This window comes from Elaeis guineensis, chromosome 12 (genome assembly GCF_000442705.2).
Source record: "Elaeis guineensis isolate ETL-2024a chromosome 12, EG11, whole genome shotgun sequence".
NCBI lineage: Eukaryota > Viridiplantae > Streptophyta > Magnoliopsida > Arecales > Arecaceae > Elaeis > Elaeis guineensis.
In genome coordinates, this window is record NC_026004.2 from 4,180,705 (window position 1) to 4,202,816 (window position 22,112).

At 38.2% G+C, this 22,112-nt stretch overlaps 4 protein-coding genes across 4 annotated transcripts; all 4 read right to left on the reverse strand.

Moving 5' to 3' along the window:
- Positions 1-3,682: 3,682 nt before the first annotated feature.
- Positions 3,683-5,452, reverse strand: LOC105055592 (LOB domain-containing protein 16). Its single transcript, XM_010937455.4, has 2 exons — positions 4,601-5,452; positions 3,683-4,275 (listed from the first exon to the last, which is right to left on the reverse strand). Exons 1-2 carry the CDS (start codon positions 4,880-4,882, stop codon positions 3,967-3,969), a joined length of 591 nt encoding a protein of 196 aa, XP_010935757.1. The 5' UTR covers positions 4,883-5,452; the 3' UTR covers positions 3,683-3,966.
- Positions 5,453-6,361: 909 nt separating this feature from the next.
- On the reverse strand, positions 6,362-9,112 carry LOC105055593 (pentatricopeptide repeat-containing protein At1g06140, mitochondrial). Its single transcript, XM_010937457.4, is given in 2 exon segments — positions 6,362-6,521; positions 6,523-9,112. Coding segments are annotated over 2 exon segments (2,070 nt in total). The 5' UTR covers positions 8,521-9,112; the 3' UTR covers positions 6,362-6,449.
- A 150-nt stretch (positions 9,113-9,262) lies between these two features.
- LOC105055594 (uncharacterized) lies at positions 9,263-14,234 on the reverse strand. Its single transcript, XM_010937458.4, has 5 exons — positions 13,921-14,234; positions 12,370-12,653; positions 11,933-12,022; positions 9,795-10,159; positions 9,263-9,674 (listed from the first exon to the last, which is right to left on the reverse strand). The coding sequence occupies exons 1-5, from the start codon at positions 14,105-14,107 to the stop codon at positions 9,410-9,412; spliced, it is 1,191 nt and encodes a 396-aa protein (XP_010935760.1). The 5' UTR covers positions 14,108-14,234; the 3' UTR covers positions 9,263-9,409.
- A 2,081-nt stretch (positions 14,235-16,315) lies between these two features.
- LOC105055595 (deoxyhypusine hydroxylase-B) lies at positions 16,316-21,518 on the reverse strand. The gene is made up of 7 exons (XM_010937460.4): positions 21,293-21,518; positions 19,813-19,946; positions 19,495-19,727; positions 19,269-19,407; positions 17,419-17,545; positions 16,698-16,816; positions 16,316-16,618 (listed from the first exon to the last, which is right to left on the reverse strand). Exons 1-7 carry the CDS (start codon positions 21,447-21,449, stop codon positions 16,586-16,588), a joined length of 942 nt encoding a protein of 313 aa, XP_010935762.1. The 5' UTR covers positions 21,450-21,518; the 3' UTR covers positions 16,316-16,585.
- Between the last annotated feature and the right edge of the window lie 594 nt (positions 21,519-22,112).

The following is a 22,112-nucleotide window of genomic DNA, read 5'->3' on the forward strand; positions in this document are numbered from 1 at the left end:
GCAAGCATAAAGAAATTTTCCTCTTAAATGCCATCTACATACACAATATTATTGTTGGATTTGAGCAAAGTATATGCGAAAAGTTTTGAATAGGCTTAACCAATCTTGTATCACTAGGTGAAGTTGTTGATATTCCTACTTTTGACCCAACAGCATTGGGGGGGGGGGGGGGGGGGGATCATATATTGCCTGAACATGGTAATATATAAGTCCTGGACACCTTCAAATGCATAAGTTTGTAATTTCTTTTTCTATACAAATTTCTTTGGTGTCTATATTGCTTTTGGTCTCTCTTTGCATATCATATGTTATTGGTCATAGGAATGAGTGGGTGGCAGTGGACTTGAATGGAACATCATACTTGGGTGTTGGTTATGTGCAGGGAACGAAGGGTAAGCATGAACAATTAAAATATCCAGACACCTTTCTTTCGTGTCTATTACTCTATTTTGCTTTTACTCTCTTCTTGCTCATCACATGTTATTGGTCATACCAAAAAAAAAAAATGATAGCAATGGACTTGAATATATTATCATAAACTAGTGTTGGTTATGTGTAGTGCACTGAGAGTAAGCCTGAATAATTGTTAACTTCCAATCACCTTGCAATTTTTTATTAATTTTTATCATATATAACTTGATGAAGGTGCATATTGGACTTGTCCACTATTCTTTTTTCTCATCTTTAGAGAGAGAATAAGAAATGGATATAAAAATAGTGTATTATTGAGGATGAGAATATTTATTTGACTTATGAACAAGATAATCCAAGCCGCTAATTTGTTTCATATATATTTTTTTTATTTCATCATAATTGTTGCCCCTCCTTCTTCTTTTTTTTTTCACCCTATTGGCTCTCTAAAAAGCCGATGGCGCTCCTTAAAAGAGAAAATGGAAGGAAATGAAAATAATATCATAATCCAACAAGTCGACGATAAAAAGTTCGAGTCTTCAATGATGGTGACTCGGCATTATAATATTAGAGACTCGTAGTTGAGGAATAAAGCTATAATCCAGCAAGAAAAAAATATAAGCATGGCTGTGTTCACTCTTTTTTTTTTTTTTTTTTTTTTTTTTTGCAAGTTTCTAGTCTTCAATATTATATTGTACTGATGAGGTTGGATCCATCTCCATCATAATTGTCTTTAAGCACTACCCACGTTCATTCAAGCTCTTTTCTTGAGCCATTTTTGTTTTGTTTTCTTTAGAAAGAAGAGTGTTTCTTTTATTACCTTCATTGGTCTCATTTACTTTTTCCAACGGGCGACCTTTTATTGATCCCCAAGCAGCAACAATGATGGATGAAAAAAGTATGGGTTTCCACATGGTCCACGCCCTCAATAAAAAAGAAAGAAATAAAGAAAGAACCAAAGCACAATTAAGTTTGGCAATTGGCATGGCCCTCTTGATTGATCAATGTTGTGATGACCTTACTTTTCCTAGAGGTTTTTTTTTTTTTTTTTGGTAAGAAACTTTTCCTAGAGGGTTGTTGACCCATTTGATGGTCTTACACTTTAAACACCACATTCCAAAGTGCACCGGTCAAGCCATAGGAAACAGCAAAAGCTGTAGGCCAGAGGTTATCAATACAATAAGCACACCCTATGTAATTAGTCTTCTTTTTTCTTATAAAAGAATTCAAAATCTATTAAGTTTTGGGATTACATGGATAATATAATACTAAGGCTTAGCTTAACGATACCTTTTTGTATTTGTTAGAAAATAAAAGATTAATCGAAAGATATTATTTAGATTTTGTTAATCTAGTATAAGCATCCAAAAATTATAGAGAACATAAAGGTGCTTTGCGTGGAAGCTCTCGAATTAAGGGCAGTAATATTTTATACTTAATAATATTTTATAACCTATTGATGTATATATTCATGCCTCGAGGAATAGGGCTAGGAATGGGTCAGACTTGAGATAAAGACAAGCAATTAAATCCCAATTACTCAGAAGGGAAAGCCTAGATGTCCAATTCGAACTAGTATGGAACAGAAGCTACCTATTTTCCAAATGTTGCCTGGTATGTTGTAGCTCACTCGAACACACAAGATAGGTCTCAAGATTCAGTATCTTTTTTCTCCCTCAGGCCTGGAACCTGAAGTCTCCTCAAAGATATCCATGCTTTTTACGATCAAGCACCCTAGACAAAAAGAACCCTATATTGAGAGATCAAAGGGACAATAAAAGATCATAGATCTGGAAGTGAGAATCTAAAAAATCCTTTCTTTTTGATCGATAAGTAAAGGACCCATAGACGTAGTTCAGGACTTTGGATATAATGTGCCATTGCATGTGCCTGTATTTATTATGTTAAATAAGAACGTGGTAGTGTAATCCATAGCACTATCTGATTCTTCCTTCCATATCACTATTTTTTGAAAAAATCAAACAACTCAATTTCTTATTTGTTCCCACATGCTCCACCTCTTTCTCGCCGTGCACGTAAGGCCAATAGTGGGACCACAATTTTTTTGGTAAACTGGTATTATTAAATAAATCTCAAAAAAATACATCCATGACAATCCAAAATAAAATATTGAAAAGCTCGTAAGGGATACCAATCTTAGCCATCTATAAGCCATCCAATCTGCAATACTGTTAATAGGTTACGGATTTTCAAACATAACTTTTTTCAACTATAATTTAAATCCAATAGCTCCAAGCATGGGAATGAATAGAGGAGATCGTATAGAAGATAAGGGATCAACGATGATAGAATAATCCAAAATTTCATTTATGTCCATGCTTCATGTGATGCTTAAATTGCACTTCTAATCAAACCATCTTGATAAGAGATGATTGCCATTAAACAAATGTTGCTTCCTGTATAATATATAATCTGGAGTAGTTTATTGTAATAGCTACACCACAGCACATCTGGTCAAGGTTCCCATAGCCTTTCTAAATACATGTGACAGTAGATATGTGTGGAAAATTTAAATACTATTTCCTTTTAGAAATCAGCATTTCACCCATTTATACTGCCTTGTCTATAAGATTGGCCTATGGCTATCTGCACGCTTCCCATATTCCATCTCTTCAACAAAACTACAGAGTGTTCAGAGCTAATCTATTGGGTGTTTGTCATGATACCCTAGCGGGGCTTCTGGGTAATGACTAATGAGTAGTCATCTATAAGGCATTCTTCTGCCCCACTTCACAATAGCACCTTTCATTGATCTGATCATGTCCCTCGTCACATCAGCCTCAGAATAGAAGATCTTTCATGAGATTGGCAAGGTCTTAGACTGCAAAGAAAGAGTAGCCTAGCGTACAAATATTGCATGCTTTCGATCAAGAAGACACATAAGGGACATACTAGGGCAAGTTCTAAACTTATTTGTTAATTCTATGTGCATGGTAGGGTCATTATATCGCTCCGTTAAAATTTTAATAGAAATATGTGGCGTAAGTTTGTACTTCAAAAATCTGGGCCTTGAGTGCTTGAAAGTCTAGAGTCTTTAATAAAATAAAATAAAATAATAATAATAATATAGAAAAGAAAATTAAGCTCAACTGTGAAGCTAATGATGCAGGAGGAACTAAAATCCTTGGAGCTTGATGCTTTCTGTTTCTTAAACACAGAATAGAAACATTTAAGTTGTTCACATGTATTACTGTTAAATTGCCACTTACTATAGCATTTAACTTGGGTAAAACCTGGAAGGCATGCCAAATAACTAGCAACATCCTGATTCCATTACTATTCATCACAGAAAAATGGATGTAAATCCACTACACATCAACTTTGAAGGACCCATTCATGTCGAGCCGACTCCAAAGAATCATTATTGGAGAAAGACCTAATCTTGGAAAGTTGAGAACAAGGAGCTTTGAAGGTTGGAAGATATCTAAACAGCAACATTAGATTCTCCATTCGAACCACCCTATATTACTTAAGATTTATGTACACTAAGCAGTTAAGCAGTAAGCACTTCTTATCACATCATGCGAATGAGGATCAGCTCCCCATGATCCTGAGAGCCAAAGCTTGAAGTTCCCCTAACTCATTGTGCGGTGCCCTCCTCTTGGTGCAATGCTGGGTAGGGAGATCCTCCTCAGAGCCCATCTCTTGCATGACCATTCCATCAGAACTATAATCCACGCAATCGAAAGACCTCTTGGGATACAGGGTCTGCATATTTGAGTATGCTTGGAGACGTGGATTGGCGATGTTCCCTTGCCACTGATCACCTGACAATTGTGACCCTGCAATTGTATGAGCCAATTGTGCTTTCAGTTGCATTAGCTGTGCTTCCAAGATTGCTACCTGTCAATTTGAACAAGAACAACAAGAAATTCATATGCTAAAGCAAACTTATGTAGCTGAACTCATAACTAAAGTTACCAATCAAACACATCCCTGACATTTTTAATGGGCTTGATGCTTCATACAAAGACCTTAGTGTAGATTGATGCAACCAACCTTATGTTACCAGAGGGAAAAAAACAAAAGGACTTGGGAGGAAATTAAAATTGTTCAAAAGTTCTAGAATGAAATGCTATTTCTTCCTCACATGGACTTATGTCTAACGACAAGATCAAGTTCATTACAGACAGAAGGAACTACATAGATAACACAGAACAAAGAGCACCTGTTGTTGGAGAGCAAAGATGTGTGCAACACAACCATAGACAGGGTCTCTGATCCTGGCCTGGGCCTCGTAAGCAATGGTAACAACAGCTTCACATCGGTCAGGAAGAGGTACATGCAACAAGAGCTTGGACACATTGCTGGCACCGAATATCTTATGGATAGCTGCAAACCGGGCTGGGCCTTGGTCAGAGTTGAAATATGGAGCAAAGATGCAGTCCGATGCACACTTCCGGCGGAGGAACTTGCATGCACCGCAGGGAGAGCCAGCTCCAGAGGCCATGTCAAGAGATTATGGAATAGAGCCACTCAAGATAACCGGGAAAAAAAAAAAAATGGGGCTTGGTCTAAGGGGTGAAAGGAGGGGGGACTCGGGCTTTTGGGGTGTGAAGAGAATTGTGTACAGGAGTTTATAAAACTGGTATGGGTGGGACACATTGAAGGTATGGATGTAGGGTTTTAAGGGAACAGTGCATTAATGGTGGATTGAAGATGGGTGTCTTCTTTCAAATATTTTGAAGGTAGAGTGGCTTTAATATTACCCCCAAGGATTGGGTTGGAATAGTATTTTATAGAGGTTCGATGAAAGTGAGCTCCTATAAACTATGTATTTTCCGCCGAATGCCGCACTCGGGGACTGTCTGATGTGGGTGATGCTTTCTTTCAGGAATGGGTTACCATGACCTACTAATGATCTTTTCTTCAGTTGCTGACTAGTGCTTTGTTTTTTCAAGTTATTTTACTGGGGAAGGAGACAGTGTCAGGCCTATACAAAGTAAATGTTTTGTATAGTAAATATCTTTCCGGAGGAGTTTCATTATCAGACCATCCCACTGGTCCTACCAGGCTTAAGATTATGCTAGTCTGTCACAGGGTCTTCCTATGAGCACCTATAAAAAATTTGGGTCAAATATTCTCTAGAAAACTCTATCCTGTGTGCTGAAAGATCTATTAGTTTATGGCTGAGAATAGATATAAACAGCCTGAATGCCTACTGAGCAGAACGGTTCCAACAATCTAATCCAGAAGTATTTCTGTGACGTATCACAAAGAAACGTGAAAACAGGGATAGGCATATCAAAAGACTTGAGCAATTCAAGCAAAAAAATAGTGAAATAATATGATGGCATACAGATGTGGTGAGAAAATGTATTGTAATAAATGCTGAGCTTCTCAAGTTTACAAAAAAGACGGGTTAATTTGCAATAATCCAGTTGAAATGAGGTGAAAGCACCATGGTCTCCAAAAGTGAATTAAGAAAAGGACTCAAGGACCAACAAGAAAATACAATAGGAAAAAGAAAAACTAGAAATTGGAAGCACTATATTAGTTTGACTTTACATGCAGCTAACTCATTAGGTAAATAATTAATGTTGAGTATGAAGTTTGAAATTGAGCTACAAGAGGACCCTTTCAAGGAGATAGGTAATACCATGGTTCTTGTTTCTTCCTTCCTCCTGCCAATCTAATTCTCAAAGTCAACTAAGAAATGGCAATCGTTATTAAGAAATTTGGTCATCGAAATCTGATACATATTTTTGGAGCAAAAAGGTAGATTACTCAACCTGTTTAGGGTTTCGATTTTTTACACTGCTTTTGCCTAAGTGTGTCCTGTCTGCAATCATCAAAATCACCAATATTATCAATAAAAACACTAGCAGACATTAGGAAAACGATCCTTTCAAGCCTTATGTACATTACAAAATGGGAAAAATATAATGGAACAAAAATTTTCAAGCATTTACTGATGATTACAATCAAATTTTAGCAAATGAGACTGCCAAGAAAAAAATGAATTCATGTCATTTTGTTAAATGGAAACTATATGAAGTACAAGAGGTGGAAATTTATCACCAATGGTCTCCACATGAGCAGACACCATCTTTAACATGATGAAATCTCTTCGAATCTCTCATTATTATTCTCCCTCTTTGTAATCAAAGACACAATCTTACTTGCAGTGTGGCAATCTCCACAAACTCTCAAGTTTTTTGTTATCCTAAAGGGCATCCTATCTCTAGTTTTCAGAAGCCCAAAAGCTATTGCCATCTTTTCGCTATGACCACCAAGCATCTCCTCTTTTGCCTCATCATCCACATCATGAAGTATAAAGGATAGATCTGGTACATAACCTAGTTCTTTCATTTGATTAGTTAGCACATGCCAAAGCTCTATAATCCTTGTATGCTGGCGGTCCCTTCCATTCATAGCATTAAATAAATAAACCCTTTTATCAACTTCAATTGTGCTGAAACCAACTGTTTTCTGCAATCCCCTCTCATTTATCATCTCTCTTGTCTTCCTCACCATATCCCACATCTCAGCTGCAGCATAGATATTTGAAAGCAATATATGGGCACCTGGCCGATCAGGCTCCAAAGCAAAGAGTTTGTTGGCCACTTGCTCAGCTAATTCCACCCGTTTATGAATTCTACAGGCACCCAGTAAAGCTCCCCACACACTAGCACTAGGCTCCTGTGGCATTTCCTTGATCAACGACTCAGCTTCCTCGATTAGCCCTGCTCGGCCTAAGAGATCAACCATACATGAGTAATGCTCATTCTTTGGAGTAATTTTATAGTCCTTATACATGGACTCAAAGTACAACTGCCCTTCTTGGACCTTACCTGAATGGCCACATGCAGATAGTACTGAGACAAATGTTACAGAATTGGGCACAAGATTCCCAGACCTCATTTCATCAAAAAGAGCAAGCGCTTTCTTGCACATTCCATGCATCCCAAACCCTCCAATCATCGCACTCCAAGAAAAGACATTCCTTTCAGGCATTGCATTAAACACTTTGCATGCCAAGTCCATAGATCCACATTTAGCATACATGTCAAGGAGAGCTGTGTTAGTCACAACATCCAATTCAACCTCATTTCTGACCATGTATGCATGGACGCTCTTCCCTTGCTGCAAGGCTCCCAAGTGCGAGCAACCCAAAAGAACGCTGGCAAGAGTCACCTCATTCGGCACCATCAAGTTTCCCAGCATGTCTTGAAAAACCAACAGAGACTCATGCGCTCTCCCAGATTGAGCCAGACCAGCAATCATTGAGCTCCAAGACACGACATCCTTGTGAGGCATTTCATCGAACAATCTCCGTGCAAAATCCATGAAACCACTCTTCCCGTACATATCAACAAGTGAGGTCTGCATATAGACATTAGAATCCAAAAAGTTCTTTTTAATGCAGAAGCTATGAATCACTCGTCCCTCTTTAGCAGCGCCAACATTTCCGCAAGCCCGAGCCAGACATATTGCCGAACAAGGGTCTAATCCGATTCCCAACTCCTTCATCCTATCAAATAAACCAAACACCTCAACTTCCATGGACTCCCTCAAGTACCCTTTCATCATGAGACCCCAAACAAGGGAAATCCCAACAGGAACTCGATCAAAGACTTTCTCGGCTTCTTCCAAATAACCAAATTCAAGGTACATATCGATGAGAGGAGGGGAGACGAATTCATCCGTCTCCAGACCTGATCGTATGGCTTCCAAGTGAATTGACCTCCCCAGTTCAAGAACAGAGAGTCCCATGCAAGCCCGTACAGCAAAGGCCAAACTGAAGCTGTCCGGCCTGCTACCCTCGGCGCGAGAGAGCTTGTAAAGCTGCAGCACTTCGGAGAGGTTGTGGGTTTTGGAGTAGCCGGAGAGCATAGTGTTCCAGGAATGGGGTGTCTTGGCGAGGATTTGGTCGAATGCCCGGCGGGCATCCTGCGGGGAGCCGGTGGCGAAGTAGGCGTGGGCGAGGCGGGAGCCGAAGAAGACGGAGAGGTGAAGGCCATGGAGGAGGATCCGAGTGTGAACCTGCCGGAGGAGGCGGAGAGAATGGCAGAGAGGGAACAGGGAATTCAAATGTTTGGAAGTCGGGGTGGCGATGGCGGGAATGGTAGCGGCATCGTCGCGCATCAGGAACCGCCCGCCGTTTTGATTGCCTCATTGGGCTGGAGATCGGGGCTCCGGACATAAATAGACCGGCGCCGCCTGACACAACTCTCAAAGTCTGATGTGTATCACACTCTCCTGGGAAATAGTCTTGCTTGCGTCCATACTTTTTCAAGCATTCGCTTCACAGCACTAAATCCTAAAGTTTCAATCAATCTTGCTGTTTGTTTTCACGAGCCTGGGGCAGAAGTGCAAATTTAAACATTAACTACATTTGGTTGCTGGCTTAAGGAGAATTAAATGCAATAAAAATTTCTTTACTCCAACAGAAAAATGCTGAACATCAGGTCATTTATTTCAAAAATAATTTTTTTTAAATAAATATTTTTTTTAAAAAAAATTTAACTGGTAATGAACTACTTATGGTATAACTTATTTTGCAGTAAAGAGAGATAGAAACAGGTTGACCCATTTTACTCGGAATTGACTTATTCAGCAACACAATGATTATAACTTCGGTTTCAGAGGATTAGCTCATGGGTCTGCCATGGAAGGAATCACATTCATAACCGGGAGCAGAGTCAGATGCAAAGGAAGGCTAAGCACGAAGACATTTGATCTGGCTGATACATGCACTAAGCAACTTAACATAGGCAAGGAGGAGAAGCTGCAATTCCAACCATCATCCTGAGAACCTAGCTAAGACCCGAATAGTAAAGTTTGCACGAGATTGTTACCACTTCCATTGATCTGGCAAAGCATCCTGTTGGCAAAGATGGTGGTAAAAATTTGAAATTTCTCTTTAGTTCAAACAATGAGTAACACAAGTATATACGAAAATAGTTTTGATCTTAAAACAAATGGAGATGCTCCATTTGGTTTCCCATAAACCCATGTCTAGGCATAGAAACAGTTAACCAAGCCACTGCTCAGCACGGCGTTCCCCGCCACCTCCAACAGCATGTCGAATGCTGATCTTCTGATGGGCATACTTCTCCTGAAGCCACTCAAAAGCATTCATGTCAAGTTTTCCAGTGACAGATTTCCCCTGCTTCCTTCTGACATGCTGTTCCTTTATTGAAGCCCAGAGATTCTCAATTGCATCTCTTTGTTGAGATGTGAACCTGTCTACGTTGTCAAATGCATGCTTGACCAATATGTCAATCACAGTTTGGGCCCTGACATGGACAAAATTAACACAAATGATGAAAATAATGTTAGTGAAAGTGTGAAACAGAATGAACCCAAAACAAGTAGCAAAACATCGAAGGGAATCAGTGAGAATGTGATAATCCGACCAGGGTACTTTATAACGTTTTGCAGCAATCTCCAAACATAATAGTAAAACTTCTCTCTGAGACTTGATAAATCTCTTGGATTCTTCTTCTTCTGCCATGCTGTTTCCAGCTGTTACCTCCTTTACTTTAGATCTTTCATCCTTCTTAGATGTACTTGGGAGCAGAGCATCTAATCCAAAAGGATCGGATGCTCCTTTATTTGATTCAGACAAATCAAGTGATGTAGTTTTCTGCTGACAATTGTTAATGCCAACGGCCTTATTTTCAGCTAGTGCCAGTGCTGCCGCTTCATCATTGTCATCATCCGTGGTGGCGGGAGGGAGGCTAGAAATGGCTTCTTTGATTTTTCCTGCTGCTTTTGAATACTGAAATAGTAACAACACTCGGTAAAGGCAAAGGCACAAAACATGATAAAAGATGCATTATAAACACTTATTTCTGAGAAATATGTAATATTAATATGGTTTTGGAGAACATCTAGACCTTCTCATGTCGAAAGACAAGAAAGTAATTACTAATGAATTCTGTTACATCCACAAAAGAGCCTCACAAGTATTAAGCCTGTCAAGCTTGAGCATTTTATCATGATCATCTAATAACTGGATGCATTTATACTATATTACAACTAAACACAGAGTATCAATGGGAATATGATTCTAAATATGTCCGGTTTTATATCCCATACAGTGAGTGAAACCTCCAAACTTAACAGCAAGCTCAACATCGGATATAACGAAAATAAATCTTTGAATTAGTGCATCTTTTATGCTTTTGCTTTGTCAACCCACCAAGTCAAAATCCAAATCACTACTCATGTAGAGCAAAGGTGATTTATTTATTTATTTTTGGAGCAATGGCAGGGGGAAAAAAAATTGCCTCACAACCCACTTCCACTTTGTGAATACATTTCACCTATTACTGTTTAAAAAAAAAAAAAAAGAATCCTTACGCTGAAAAGGCCATTACTCTTAGTGAAAATAATTGTATGATTCAACTTAAAATAAGTCCCTCCTGTCAGAACAAGTTGATGAAACTAGAGCTTACAGATCTTGTAATTTTTTTATATCAATTCAGGGAAGAACATGATGGTTAAGTGTGAATGACGGTACCATATCAAATGGTTTTCTGTCAACAATAACTACTAAAGCACAATCATGCTTTCTTTCATTTATTAGAGGTTAAACGGTTAAAGAAGTGAGACAAATATTTTGCAAGAAATTTAATTTGCTAGGAAGAATGGTATTAGCTTAAACATGCACGGAAATAAAATATTGATAATATTGAAAGTAATAAGTAAATAATATTTAAATAAAGAGGACTCAATAAGAAGTTGCCAATATTTTATATAGAGTAACAATAAAACTAGAGTAACAATATAACTATGGTTCGCCGTACTAGTACATACCGCCCTATACCGAACTTACCATACCATACCAGTACAAAACCAAGACTCTGTATGTGGGGCATATAGAGTCTCGGTATGCTACATCGACCTCATACTGGGTGTACCAACATTGTACCAGCATGATAACTGTATGGGGTTCCATACTGAGTTGGTGAACATTGATATAAACCTAGAAAAATAATGAGTGCATTCTCAATAGAATATCTCTAGTTGTCTGAGTTCAATAATTTACCAAACAAAAAAGATATAGTGATAATTAAAAGACAGCATCTCAGTGAAGTGACCAAATGTGCAATTGATTCAACAGAGCAGACAGATAAAGCAGACTTGTTTGCCATGGTTTAATGATCTCAGAAACAATACACTTTGAGACAACATGACATATAATTTTCCTTGCCTTGTAAAACAAGAATACCATATGATGTTATTCAATGAGCATTATTATTAAATTACAAAAGTAGAACAATTTTCTATTAAGAAGACACTGTATTTCATTGACATGAGCGTGTAGAAAATTCCAAATGTGTTCCCACTAGCATGTGCAATTAAAACTGACGTTCTTGCAACAGAGTGTTAGGGCATATGACATATTAACACTTGTTTCCCAGTGGTACAACCATATAGCATATATGATCAATCAAATATTATTGGATGAAGAGTTCATTTCTTTGTTAAATCTACTGACTAATCTAATGATCCACCACATATAAGTAAGAAAACCAATTATTCGTACCACAAAGCTGTCATCAGTGTAAAGATCATTTGCCACCACCGCCCGCAATGTCCATGTTATTAATAGATTTTTCTGCTGCTTATTGAAGCACTGCACATCAGGAGGAGGAGGAAAAAGGAAGGTAAGGTCAATCTCCACAAGCACAATGTTTCTGCTATCAAGGAGACAACCGAATATGAAAAGAAAATATAACAATGCAGTTGCAAAGGTCATCTTCAAATCACAGCCGACAGATCAAAAATAGGCTAGCTATGACAGCTTGGCAACACTGATAGCCTGCTGGATAATGACACACTATTTCTAGATCTGATGTGGCCAATTCCTCACAGATTCTCAATTCAACTACTATCAAATGGCTATAACCAACAACATGACAATTCATAACCAACCCTTTATCAAATATATTGTAGAACTTACAAGAATTTTCAAAACCTCACCTCTGTAACATCTTGAACTGCAGAGAACAGGGCCTGATAATCTGCTCTTAGTGCAGGGTCATTACAAGCTGTTGGTGGAGACATTGCAGCCTCCAATACAGCAAAGAAGTGATCACTAGTCCCTGGCTTCACACTTCCAGCCTGGATTAGTTGCATAGCAAGCTTTGACGCCTTGCTGAACTTCAAAGGATTCTTTATATGTGATGCTATCTTTTGCATTGCTTCTATAATCTGTGTTTCTGTTGCATCAACACTTGTTTTGAATCTCAATTTCTTCTGGGGTGCTGTTGGACACATCAAGTAACTTAATTTAAAAATAAAAATTATCTTTCACAATGAAATACTGTCTGATTAGCTGAAATAATAGCATTCAAACAAAAAAGAAATGAAAGTTAACCGTTTTAAGTACAAAAACAGGTGCATTTCTACAGATATTTGATTTAGATGCAATACACAGTCACAGAAAAACAATCTTGTACCTCAATTCAGATGCTTCTAGCAAACAGGTCAGCCTAGTCAATAAGCAAGCCAGCAGCAGGTGTTCCAAATTTGCTAAATCAGAGAGCTTACTTCGTCTATCCAGTACTGGAGGACACTAAACTAGGTCAAACTGCAACAGTTTTCACTGCTAAACTATAATTCCAGATTTAAACAGGCAGCGATCAAAATATAAGATCAATCAACTATATGAGATATCAACAAAACTAATAGAGAGAATAAAAAGGATTGGTCGCTCAGATCGAGAATTGGTTATCCACAAGCGGCCTGATAACCTAGTCTTAAAATAAGACAACAGTATCAATCCAATAAATCAACTACCTCTAATATCTAGGCATTTAAATATGTTGTCAGTTCCTCTATCTTCTTGCAAGAGAGGTTTCAAGATGTTAGTGTGGTGATAGGTTTATGGCCCATGTATTATGATGGGGGCTTCAGCTGCAATTGTCTTGTGAAAGAAAATAATCGTGGGTGAAGCATGCCCTTGTGACTATGAAAACCAGAAGTCATTTGAGTCAGTTCTGATTGAGATACAACAGTTATGCAAATAATGAGGGATCATAACTTGAATGGGTAGTGTTTTAACTAATTCACAGTGATCATTGCTCGGACCTTTCTTAAAATCCATACCTCCTTAATCTGTGATCACTCCTCCATTATCTCCCATATAATTCCTGTTCCCCGTGGGAAAAGCTGTTTCAGGTATGACTTCTAGTTTAGTCTCTCTATCTCTTTCCTCTGACAATTATAAACATATTTCCTTGCATTATAAACTCCCTTAAACTTCCGAAAAACCATTTTTTTTTCCCACTCACAAACTTGGCCACCTTCAATAAGATCCAATCACTGATTAAATTGGAGAAATTTAATCGGAATCATACAATTATCTAAATATTTCAAGGAATTCCCCTAAATTCAATACCATGCTCGAAATCCAGTGAAAGATAGAGACAAATAACGGACAGCAGACAAATTCCCACAAACCCTAAAGTCGCAGTAGATGGAAAGCGCACCAAAGAGAAATCAGATAATACCCTAGGATTTAGCGCGCACCTAAGTCGTGGGACTCGGGGGGCTTATCTCGCTTGAGGGCGCTCTTGAGGGGAGAAGGCGGGGCGGCGGCGGCGGCGGAGGAGGGAGCCGGAGATGGATCTCTCTTGACAGAAGTTGGGGGCTGCTCTGGGGCCGCTGGAGGCGTCGCGGAGGGAGGAGGGAGACCCTGGAATAGGTTATCCGCCATGGATTTGGGAGGGCAGAAACTAGCGAAGCTCCTCTCTTCTCTATCTTCCTCTCGGTCGTTCACCTTTCTTCTAGCGACCACGCACTTTGAGGTCGGAAAACTCGGCGTTCAAGAGTCGTATTTCTGCCGGGTCAGCCAGAAATCAAGCCCCCCACGCCTCGTCCTCATCGAAAAGAAAAGATTTTTTTTTTTTTTCTATTATACAAAGATAATTTTAGTATTACAATCTATTGATTTTTAATGCATGTGTATGTGTATTTACATATATAATCATGATTATTAATAACATAAGCCAATACTATCATCAATATAGAATTCTAACAAGCTTTATAAGAATGAATTTAAATCATGATAAACCTCCAAGTTCATATGTCACAACTCAGGTTTCTTGGCTTTGCCTTAATTGAGAAAATCATAGGATAAAAAATATCAATACCCCTAATTGTGTGACTTATTGCTTTATGGTCTCTAAGTGATTAATTTTATGACAATGTTGATTGATTTTGAAAATATATTATAGATCCCTAAGTGAATTTTTGATTATTTACCATTACCAAACCTACAACATTCATTAGGATGGAATGTGCACGTATGTATATATGTATCTATCTATCAATTTATGAATTCACAAAGAAATAAAAAAATAAATATAAATACTTATAGCCCTCAAAACTACATGATTTTACTAAAGAAGTATTGCTTTATTAATTGATTTTAAGTATAGTAACATAGTCACACACCGAATGAATAAAATAGATGCCATGTGGACTTGTTAGCTTCAACTAATCTTCCTAACAATCTAAGTTTTTGGACTATGAAGTCCGTGACAAATGTTATCAAAGTCAGATCCATTATGCATCACATATTTTATTAGTCATGTAAACTTCTTACTAATAGATTCTAGAGTAGGACCAACCATGGATGGGCCTTCTTTTCTTAAAGGAAGAACAAATTGTGATGAGGGCATCATGAGATTAGATGGGGAAGAATGGCATAGTTCTATATAGATTAATAAAAAAAAGGTGCAACATAAGTTTATTAGCTTGAATCGATCGTCCTTTTAACAGTTTAAGCTTCTGAACTATGATTCCATGACAAAACAAAGCGTGTGCTTGTGCTAGTTGATCCTGCACATCCATCCCTATTGTTGCAATATTATAATTATGTCCACAAACCCTACGTATTCATCCATATAAATCATAAATCATACATAAGATGCCTTTGGTAAGCAGCCTTAAAGTTAGAATTAATTACACACAACGTCTATGTGAAGGTTTTGTAAGGCAGAATAGAGTAGAAAATAAATGAGGGAGAAAAGGAGAGGTGTAAGACTAGTTCAATCTAATTGAGGAGAAGGGAAGGCAAAAAAATGCTAGATATGAGAAAAAATACAAGAGATTAAGAAGGGTTTGGAGACTTTTCTCTCGCATCCTGATGAAAATTTTTAAGTTTTCTTCTTTACCCCTCCTTGATTTCTATCTAAATAAAAGAAAATGAGCTTCTCCTCTCGCCTAATCTTCTCCTAATCTAACAGTGATTACCCTCCCATTTTCTTCACTGTTTCTCTCAATACAAAGAGAGGGATATGCACGGGTTTGTACAAGCAGGACTTGTAAAAGAAAAGGCCAGCCAGTTTAATTCCATTAAAACCAAAACAGATGACCCCATACTTCTTGTTCTATCATCCTAAGGCATCTCTGATATCGCCGGCTACAATTTAATCCCCTAGTCTTACATCTTGTATTCATTATTTGTCGTGTGCCCCCCACCTTCAACTAAATACTTGAGCACCTGGACCAACGACCACATGACACCATACTTGCCATGGGTGAAAGATATCGGAGCATCTTACAAGAACCTTAAACAATGAACATTACTAATCGAGGAAGCATAAGAGGTAGATTACAGCATGCTTTCATGCTTAGATTAACATTTAAACATCTTTGCTCTGACGGCACTGACTTGTGCCCTCAATACGTACTTTCTGAGAAATGGAGGATGACTGCATCATACATGTTACATGAGCCAAAAGAGTAGGTTAACCATGGGCATACACACGCTAATGCAAGACATTCTGGAGGAAGATTATATACTAATGAGCACATGTTAGAAGTGGCCGTGTTTGTGACACGTGTAGATATCGGATCACTTAAAAGAGGGATCATTCCATCATATGGGTATGCATCAACTTAATATTAACCATCAAAAGGGAAAAAAAGGACATATTTCATAAATTGAGGTATAGAGAAGCAGTCTTATCAACTCATCTTTTGACAATACACTACCTCGTCCTGAAAGTTGACCATGGTACATTTTCAGAGAAACTAATAAGCAACAGAACCAGATATTGAGCCAATCTGCAAATACAAATGTTTCACTTGGAGGCCCTAATGCACTAGTGCTAGTCTTTTCATTTTCAAATCCAATCTTCTAATGTGTGACAGACAAAATCGGATGCAAAGCATTGTGGATGAGAGACTACTGCACTTGAGGTGTCTGCAAGAAAAGATACTGCATGGAGAGGACACAGGTCAAAAGTTTTTATCAACACAGTACTGCACAAAGGCACTGCATTCTTTGACTCCCTTACCTCAAACGACTTGCCCGAATTTTCATATTCGAGCATGCTAAGGGCTACTTCGCAGCTTTGGGAGACTATAGGTTCACGGTCCACTGCGAATTCCTTCAGAAGTGCCACACTTTCACTATCTAAAACAATGACAAAAAGTGAGACAACAAGTATATCTGAAAAACACCAAGTTCATTGACTTGAAAAAACAGAGATAATATAGCAAGACATCGTTCGACTTCTGTTTAAAGATATAAGATATCATAAGAAACTTGACCAATCAAAAAAGAAAAAGAAAAAGGAAGGGGAGGATGATGAAATCAGTAAAGCTAGAATGCCTAAGGCAATGGAAGCAAGAGGACAACATCAGCTCTTAACATAGAATCATGAGGATTATCAGTCTGGCGGTCACAGATCAACGAACTTACTAAGTGCACAATGTGATGAGACTTTGAAGGTTCCAAACAGGTACCTGGTTTGTTATACAAAGTCACTGTCCATTTGGATAATTTAATGTCGCTCTCTCCTTTTTTTATGGTAACTAATGTCACTCTTTCTTGTTTTTATGGTAACTAATGTCACTCTCTCAAGGGAAGCTGTGATATGACAAAACAAATAATATATTTGAGCAGGTTTAAAATATCCTCTTAAGCAAATAATGCATGTGAAAACACAAGTTCATGATATAATAAAATGGAACCATAGTACCAATATCAGATCAAACACACCATCTTTAAAGTACCTGCAATGGATCCAAGGGCTTCAGCAGCTTCATGTCTAACCATTGGATGCTCATTCACATTTCTGAGGATCTCAGAAAGTGCAGCAGAAGCAGCTTTATTTTGTAATTGACCTAACACATAAGCGACCTGCACAATAAGTTAGAATAAAAATATTTTCAGTTCTAAGACCATGATAAGGCAGCAAGAAGATCACACAATAGAACAGAAGACAGGTTCTTCATGCAAAACTGCATTCATGAAATTTGAAATTAGACAATAACTAATTATGTGCTAGAAGCATAAAGGACCATCTGATTCTGGTTTATATTAGCTAAAAGCAACTCCTTCACCAATGATAATCCGTGAGTTCAAGAAAGTACATGCATAAAAGAAATGAAGCTCAGGAAGTCAGGTGACAATCACATGGCAACTATCAAACAGAAAAGCCCAGTATTCCGAATACTGAAGTTTTCTGAATGTTATTAGAGTTAAAGGCTGTCTTAGACTGAAAGCATCAGCTGAATATCAATTCCCAGTAGGCAGATAATTGTAGAAACACTTGCATTGTCTAGATAGTTCCTAGCAAGTACATTAAAAAAGAAAAGAAGGAAACTTGATGGAACTTATAAATCTTATAACAAGTTTACCAAGTTCAAAGGCTAAATAGCACTACCAAAACCCTTCTAAATATTTTAGCTTATTTAATAAAATCAGCAGACATTACAAAGAAACCACTGGCTGCTACATAAGCATACACCTGTCATTAACTAATAAAATGCATTGTCCAAAAATAACAGCAAAAGTTATAACCATACCTACCAGGCATCATTAACAAAACAACTCAAATCAGGCACTCATCCTGTCTGGGTAATGGAGAACACAAATGGCATGAAGGAAGAACAACATGATCAAGCCTCCTAATAGAAAACCCTCAAAAGCTCAAACTGTTGATTGAAAGATTTCCATCACAGGTCCAATACTTATCTGACGAGGCTATTTGACAGCACAGATGGATGGATGGATGGGGGAAGAGAGAGAGAGAGAGAGAGAGATGGAGATGATGATGATGAATGGATTCAATGTTTCCTTACTGCAGGCCATGACCCCTTCTTTTTCAATAGAATGAAGGAATCCTGGTACAATATGTGCACTCTGAGAATCAGAATAATGAAGTTGGCGTATGGTCCATAGCACCAATAACTCATAAGGATCAAATAATATAGTACCTAGAATTTCTTGAATAATATCAACTATACTAAGAAAAAAGAATCTACTATCTGATAGAATTTGTTTATAATGTTCCTTACTAAAATGCCAAGAACAGTAACCTTTGTAATAGAAATGCCAATATCACAGTCATTATTTTCTGATCCCTCAATTTTCAGTTTCCATAAGCTACATAATCTCATCTAATTGTATAAACGTTTAATGTTTTTTCATATATCTCATGACAACCACCATCTTTAACAACTCCATCTATACAATGGGTAGTATTAGTTTCGAGCAGGTTAAGGATCATAACAAATGCCACCAAGCCAACACCAATTTGGAAAAAAGATAAATTGCAAAAACAAATTCTACAACCTATGAAATGTCCAATCTCCAATTAAGGATCACAAGGTCCAGCTCACAACGTTTTATACCGAATGCCATATATACAGAAAGCATTTACAGTAAATAGTTCATGAAAAGTGAACCAAGCTAACCACTGCAACAGAAGGTATTGATACACATTATTCATGTCCTTCACCATATAAACCAACCAGTCTCTTTTTTTTCTGGAGGACAATCTAACTAGTCTTTAATAAAGAATATCATGTTTAGAGCAAAGGACAACCACAGATTTATTGATCGAAAAGAGTTGGCAGACCTCATGTCGTAGGAGCGCACTTCTAGCATTTAATGATGCAATTATAGCATTGACAGCAGCATCTTCACCAGCATTCCTAAGTGCAAAGAGAGCTGCATACCGCTCATACATGCCCTCTTCTTCATTCAGGAGAACTTCCCTTGAACAGGAGACTCAAAATTTATCAATAATTTGTCTACATGCATGGTAAGAAGTTTAGGAATTCATATCTTGCTAAAATGTACACCTTAGCTGATCCACTGAAGAATTAAGGGAAGCAGGCATGGCTGGATCAACTGACAGGAAAGGTGAAACTTTTACAGATGCTCCATCACCACTGCTAATGTTCTTTTGTTCTTGTATACGTCTAAGAGCTAGTTCACATGTTTCCTGCACCTCCTGAGCAGGATCAGTTGCTAAACTCTCTTCCAACAGGGGAATAATGCCCTCCAAACCAATTGCTCCAAGAGCTTCTGCTGCCTGGTATACATAATCATTGCCATGAACAAAACAAAAGAAACAGCAGTAAATCAATGCTAAATTAACAACATTGAAGAAAAATGACCTCATGACGAACAATTGGATGTAATGAAAGATCTCTGAGAGCTGCCTCTAAAGCAGGAACAGCTTCAACATCCTGCATTTGACCTAGAGCAAATGCTGCCTCATGTGCAAGCAAATTTGAAGAATCCCTTGTAGCTGAAAGCAACGTGGGAAATAAAACATAAGCGACATCGAACTAAAAATTTATATATTCATGAAGTTATAAGAGCAAAAAATATCACGCATCACTTTTATGAAGGATGTACTTCAAGAGGTTAATTAAGGAACAATTTGATTACACAGGTAGTGTAAAACATACACATAAAGAGGTATATGTTGACATTAACCTGAATTTTTGTCATTAAACTGAATAAAACAAGGGTTTTTTGCCCATCTCCTGGTCTAAGTTCTTTGTTGTTCAACCAACTGACATTGCATAGACATAAATAGGTATCTTCAGTTTGAGCATAACATGATTGTGGAAAACCCTGGTGATATATCTTTGGCTTAAAGTGAACCACTTGATGTAAGATTTTCTTTGGCTTAAAGTGAGGATCTATTTCGAAGTTTCCCACGCCAAATTACTGATATAAGAGAATTTTGGGACAAACGGCTTAAAATACAGGCAATATGTCTCACATGTGTCCGTAGCATGTATGATTGTGCACCATTCACCTGGTTAGCATATTTCCCTCATTCAAACACCAAATGAAGTGAAATTGGGATCTCTCAAATCAGCTTCCAAGTGATACCCTTTTAATCAAAACCCCATATAGTTTGAGAGTTGCTTGTTTCTAGTATCACTCTGACTTCAGGCACATCTATTAGAATTTTTAGCTACTCGGCCCAGATTACTAGCAAGTTCAACTTGGTCAATCATTCAGGACAAACCCTTTTCATCAGTAATACCAATGCACAAGCAACAGAACATCAGGCACTAGGGCATGCAATTGAATGATTAAGAGTCAAAAAAAAGAAAAAAAAAAAGAACAAACTCAAGTTTTTGACATGGGTTTAGAATTCTAGGATTCAGTTTCTGGCATTAGATTAGGGCATGCGCTCCAATGAGATGTTTCTTAGTCCAGATTACTACCAAGTTTAACCAGGTTAATCATTCAGGAAAAGGCACTGTGCTGCAATCCGATGTTTAAAACAAAAAACCGATAAATTCAACATTTTGACTATGTTTAGGGTTCGGCTCTCTGGAGTTACATGGGTGCATGCATTCCAATGACTTTTAAAGAAAAAAAAAAAAACCAATAACGTCAAAGTTTTGACACAATTTTAGGACATCATGGTTTAGCGTTTGATCAGGGAATGCAATCCAAAGACAAGAAACCCGGATAAAAACATAGATTTTGACAAGGGTTTAGGGAATTTGGTTACAGCTCTGATCAAATCCAACAAATAAACAAAAATCAAGAATCCAGGATGATATTTACCAAGAAAACTAACGGAAAAAGTAGAAATCAATCAAGAACGCGATCGAGATCGAAGCATACCGCGAATGAGGGCCTCCCGTGGGCCAGGGCCCCGGAGATTCCGAAGGGAGAAGAGAGCCCTAAACCGCTCGGAGATTGGCTGGCTCTGATCGATAAGCCTCTCGCAGAGAAATCTCTCCATCTCCGGCGAGGACTGGAATAAATTCTCATAACCCATCGCCGGGCAGAGGAAGGAGAAGGTGCCGGGGCAGGGAAGGGAAGCCACGGCTTGCACTGCCGCTGGGGCGCGGCAGGCGGGGATTATATAGGGTCTCGAGAATCGGAAATGTCCCCGAAATTTGTTAAAATTACATCTTTGCCGATCGAGCCCACAGTGAAAACCTTACGCGTCGGATTTCAACATTCGTGCTTTGCGTCGTTCAAACGCGCTCCGTGGGCTCACGGATATCTCTTACGGGCTGCGGCAGAACCCACCGAATTTTGGATTCCGTCGTGCACACACCGATCACCAGCGTCCTGTTTTGGCACCCACTTCTAATCCTTTGGTGCAAAGGAGGTTTAAAACGGAATACCAGAGACAGGACAAGATATTGTTGATGTGAATCGAATGGTATTAATTATTTGATGATTTGTTAAATTATATATTTACTGGTTGCTGATGCGTGGGTTGGACCAATGTAAATTCTCAGATCTGTTTGTTGAATAATTTATTGTTAATAATTTCCAACGGGTGCTGTGCGCTAGATTATTAGAAAACTGAAGTACATCTTCTTTTTGGAAATCTAGAGATTGGAACATGGATGACAGAAATGTTCACTTTAGACAAAACTATGTTGACGTTCATGGTTTTTGGTTCCGGTCTGCATCTTGCAAGCAAATG

What these genes read in the sequence shown, in the direction of transcription:
- LOC105055592 (XM_010937455.4), bottom strand. Translation starts at nt 4,882, where the DNA reads ATGGCCTCTGGAGCTGGCTCTCCCTGCGGTGCATGCAAGTTCCTCCGC. An exon ending in TCTTTGCTCTCCAACAACAG is followed by an intron (nt 4,276 to 4,600) that starts GTGCTCTTTGTT and finishes TCAAATTGACAG; the next exon opens with GTAGCAATCTTGGAAGCACA.
- LOC105055594 (XM_010937458.4), bottom strand. Translation starts at nt 14,107, where the DNA reads ATGGCGGATAACCTATTCCAGGGTCTCCCTCCTCCCTCCGCGACGCCT. An exon ending in CAGTTCAAGATGTTACAGAG is followed by an intron (nt 12,023 to 12,369) that starts GTGAGGTTTTGA and finishes CCTGATGTGCAG; the next exon opens with TGCTTCAATAAGCAGCAGAA. An exon ending in ACACTGATGACAGCTTTGTG is followed by an intron (nt 10,160 to 11,932) that starts GTACGAATAATT and finishes TTACTATTTCAG; the next exon opens with TATTCAAAAGCAGCAGGAAA.
- LOC105055595 (XM_010937460.4), bottom strand. Translation starts at nt 21,449, where the DNA reads ATGGGTTATGAGAATTTATTCCAGTCCTCGCCGGAGATGGAGAGATTT. An exon ending in ACGGGAGGCCCTCATTCGCG is followed by an intron (nt 19,947 to 21,292) that starts GTATGCTTCGAT and finishes CGTTGCTTTCAG; the next exon opens with CTACAAGGGATTCTTCAAAT. An exon ending in ATCCAATTGTTCGTCATGAG is followed by an intron (nt 19,728 to 19,812) that starts GTCATTTTTCTT and finishes TATGTATACCAG; the next exon opens with GCAGCAGAAGCTCTTGGAGC.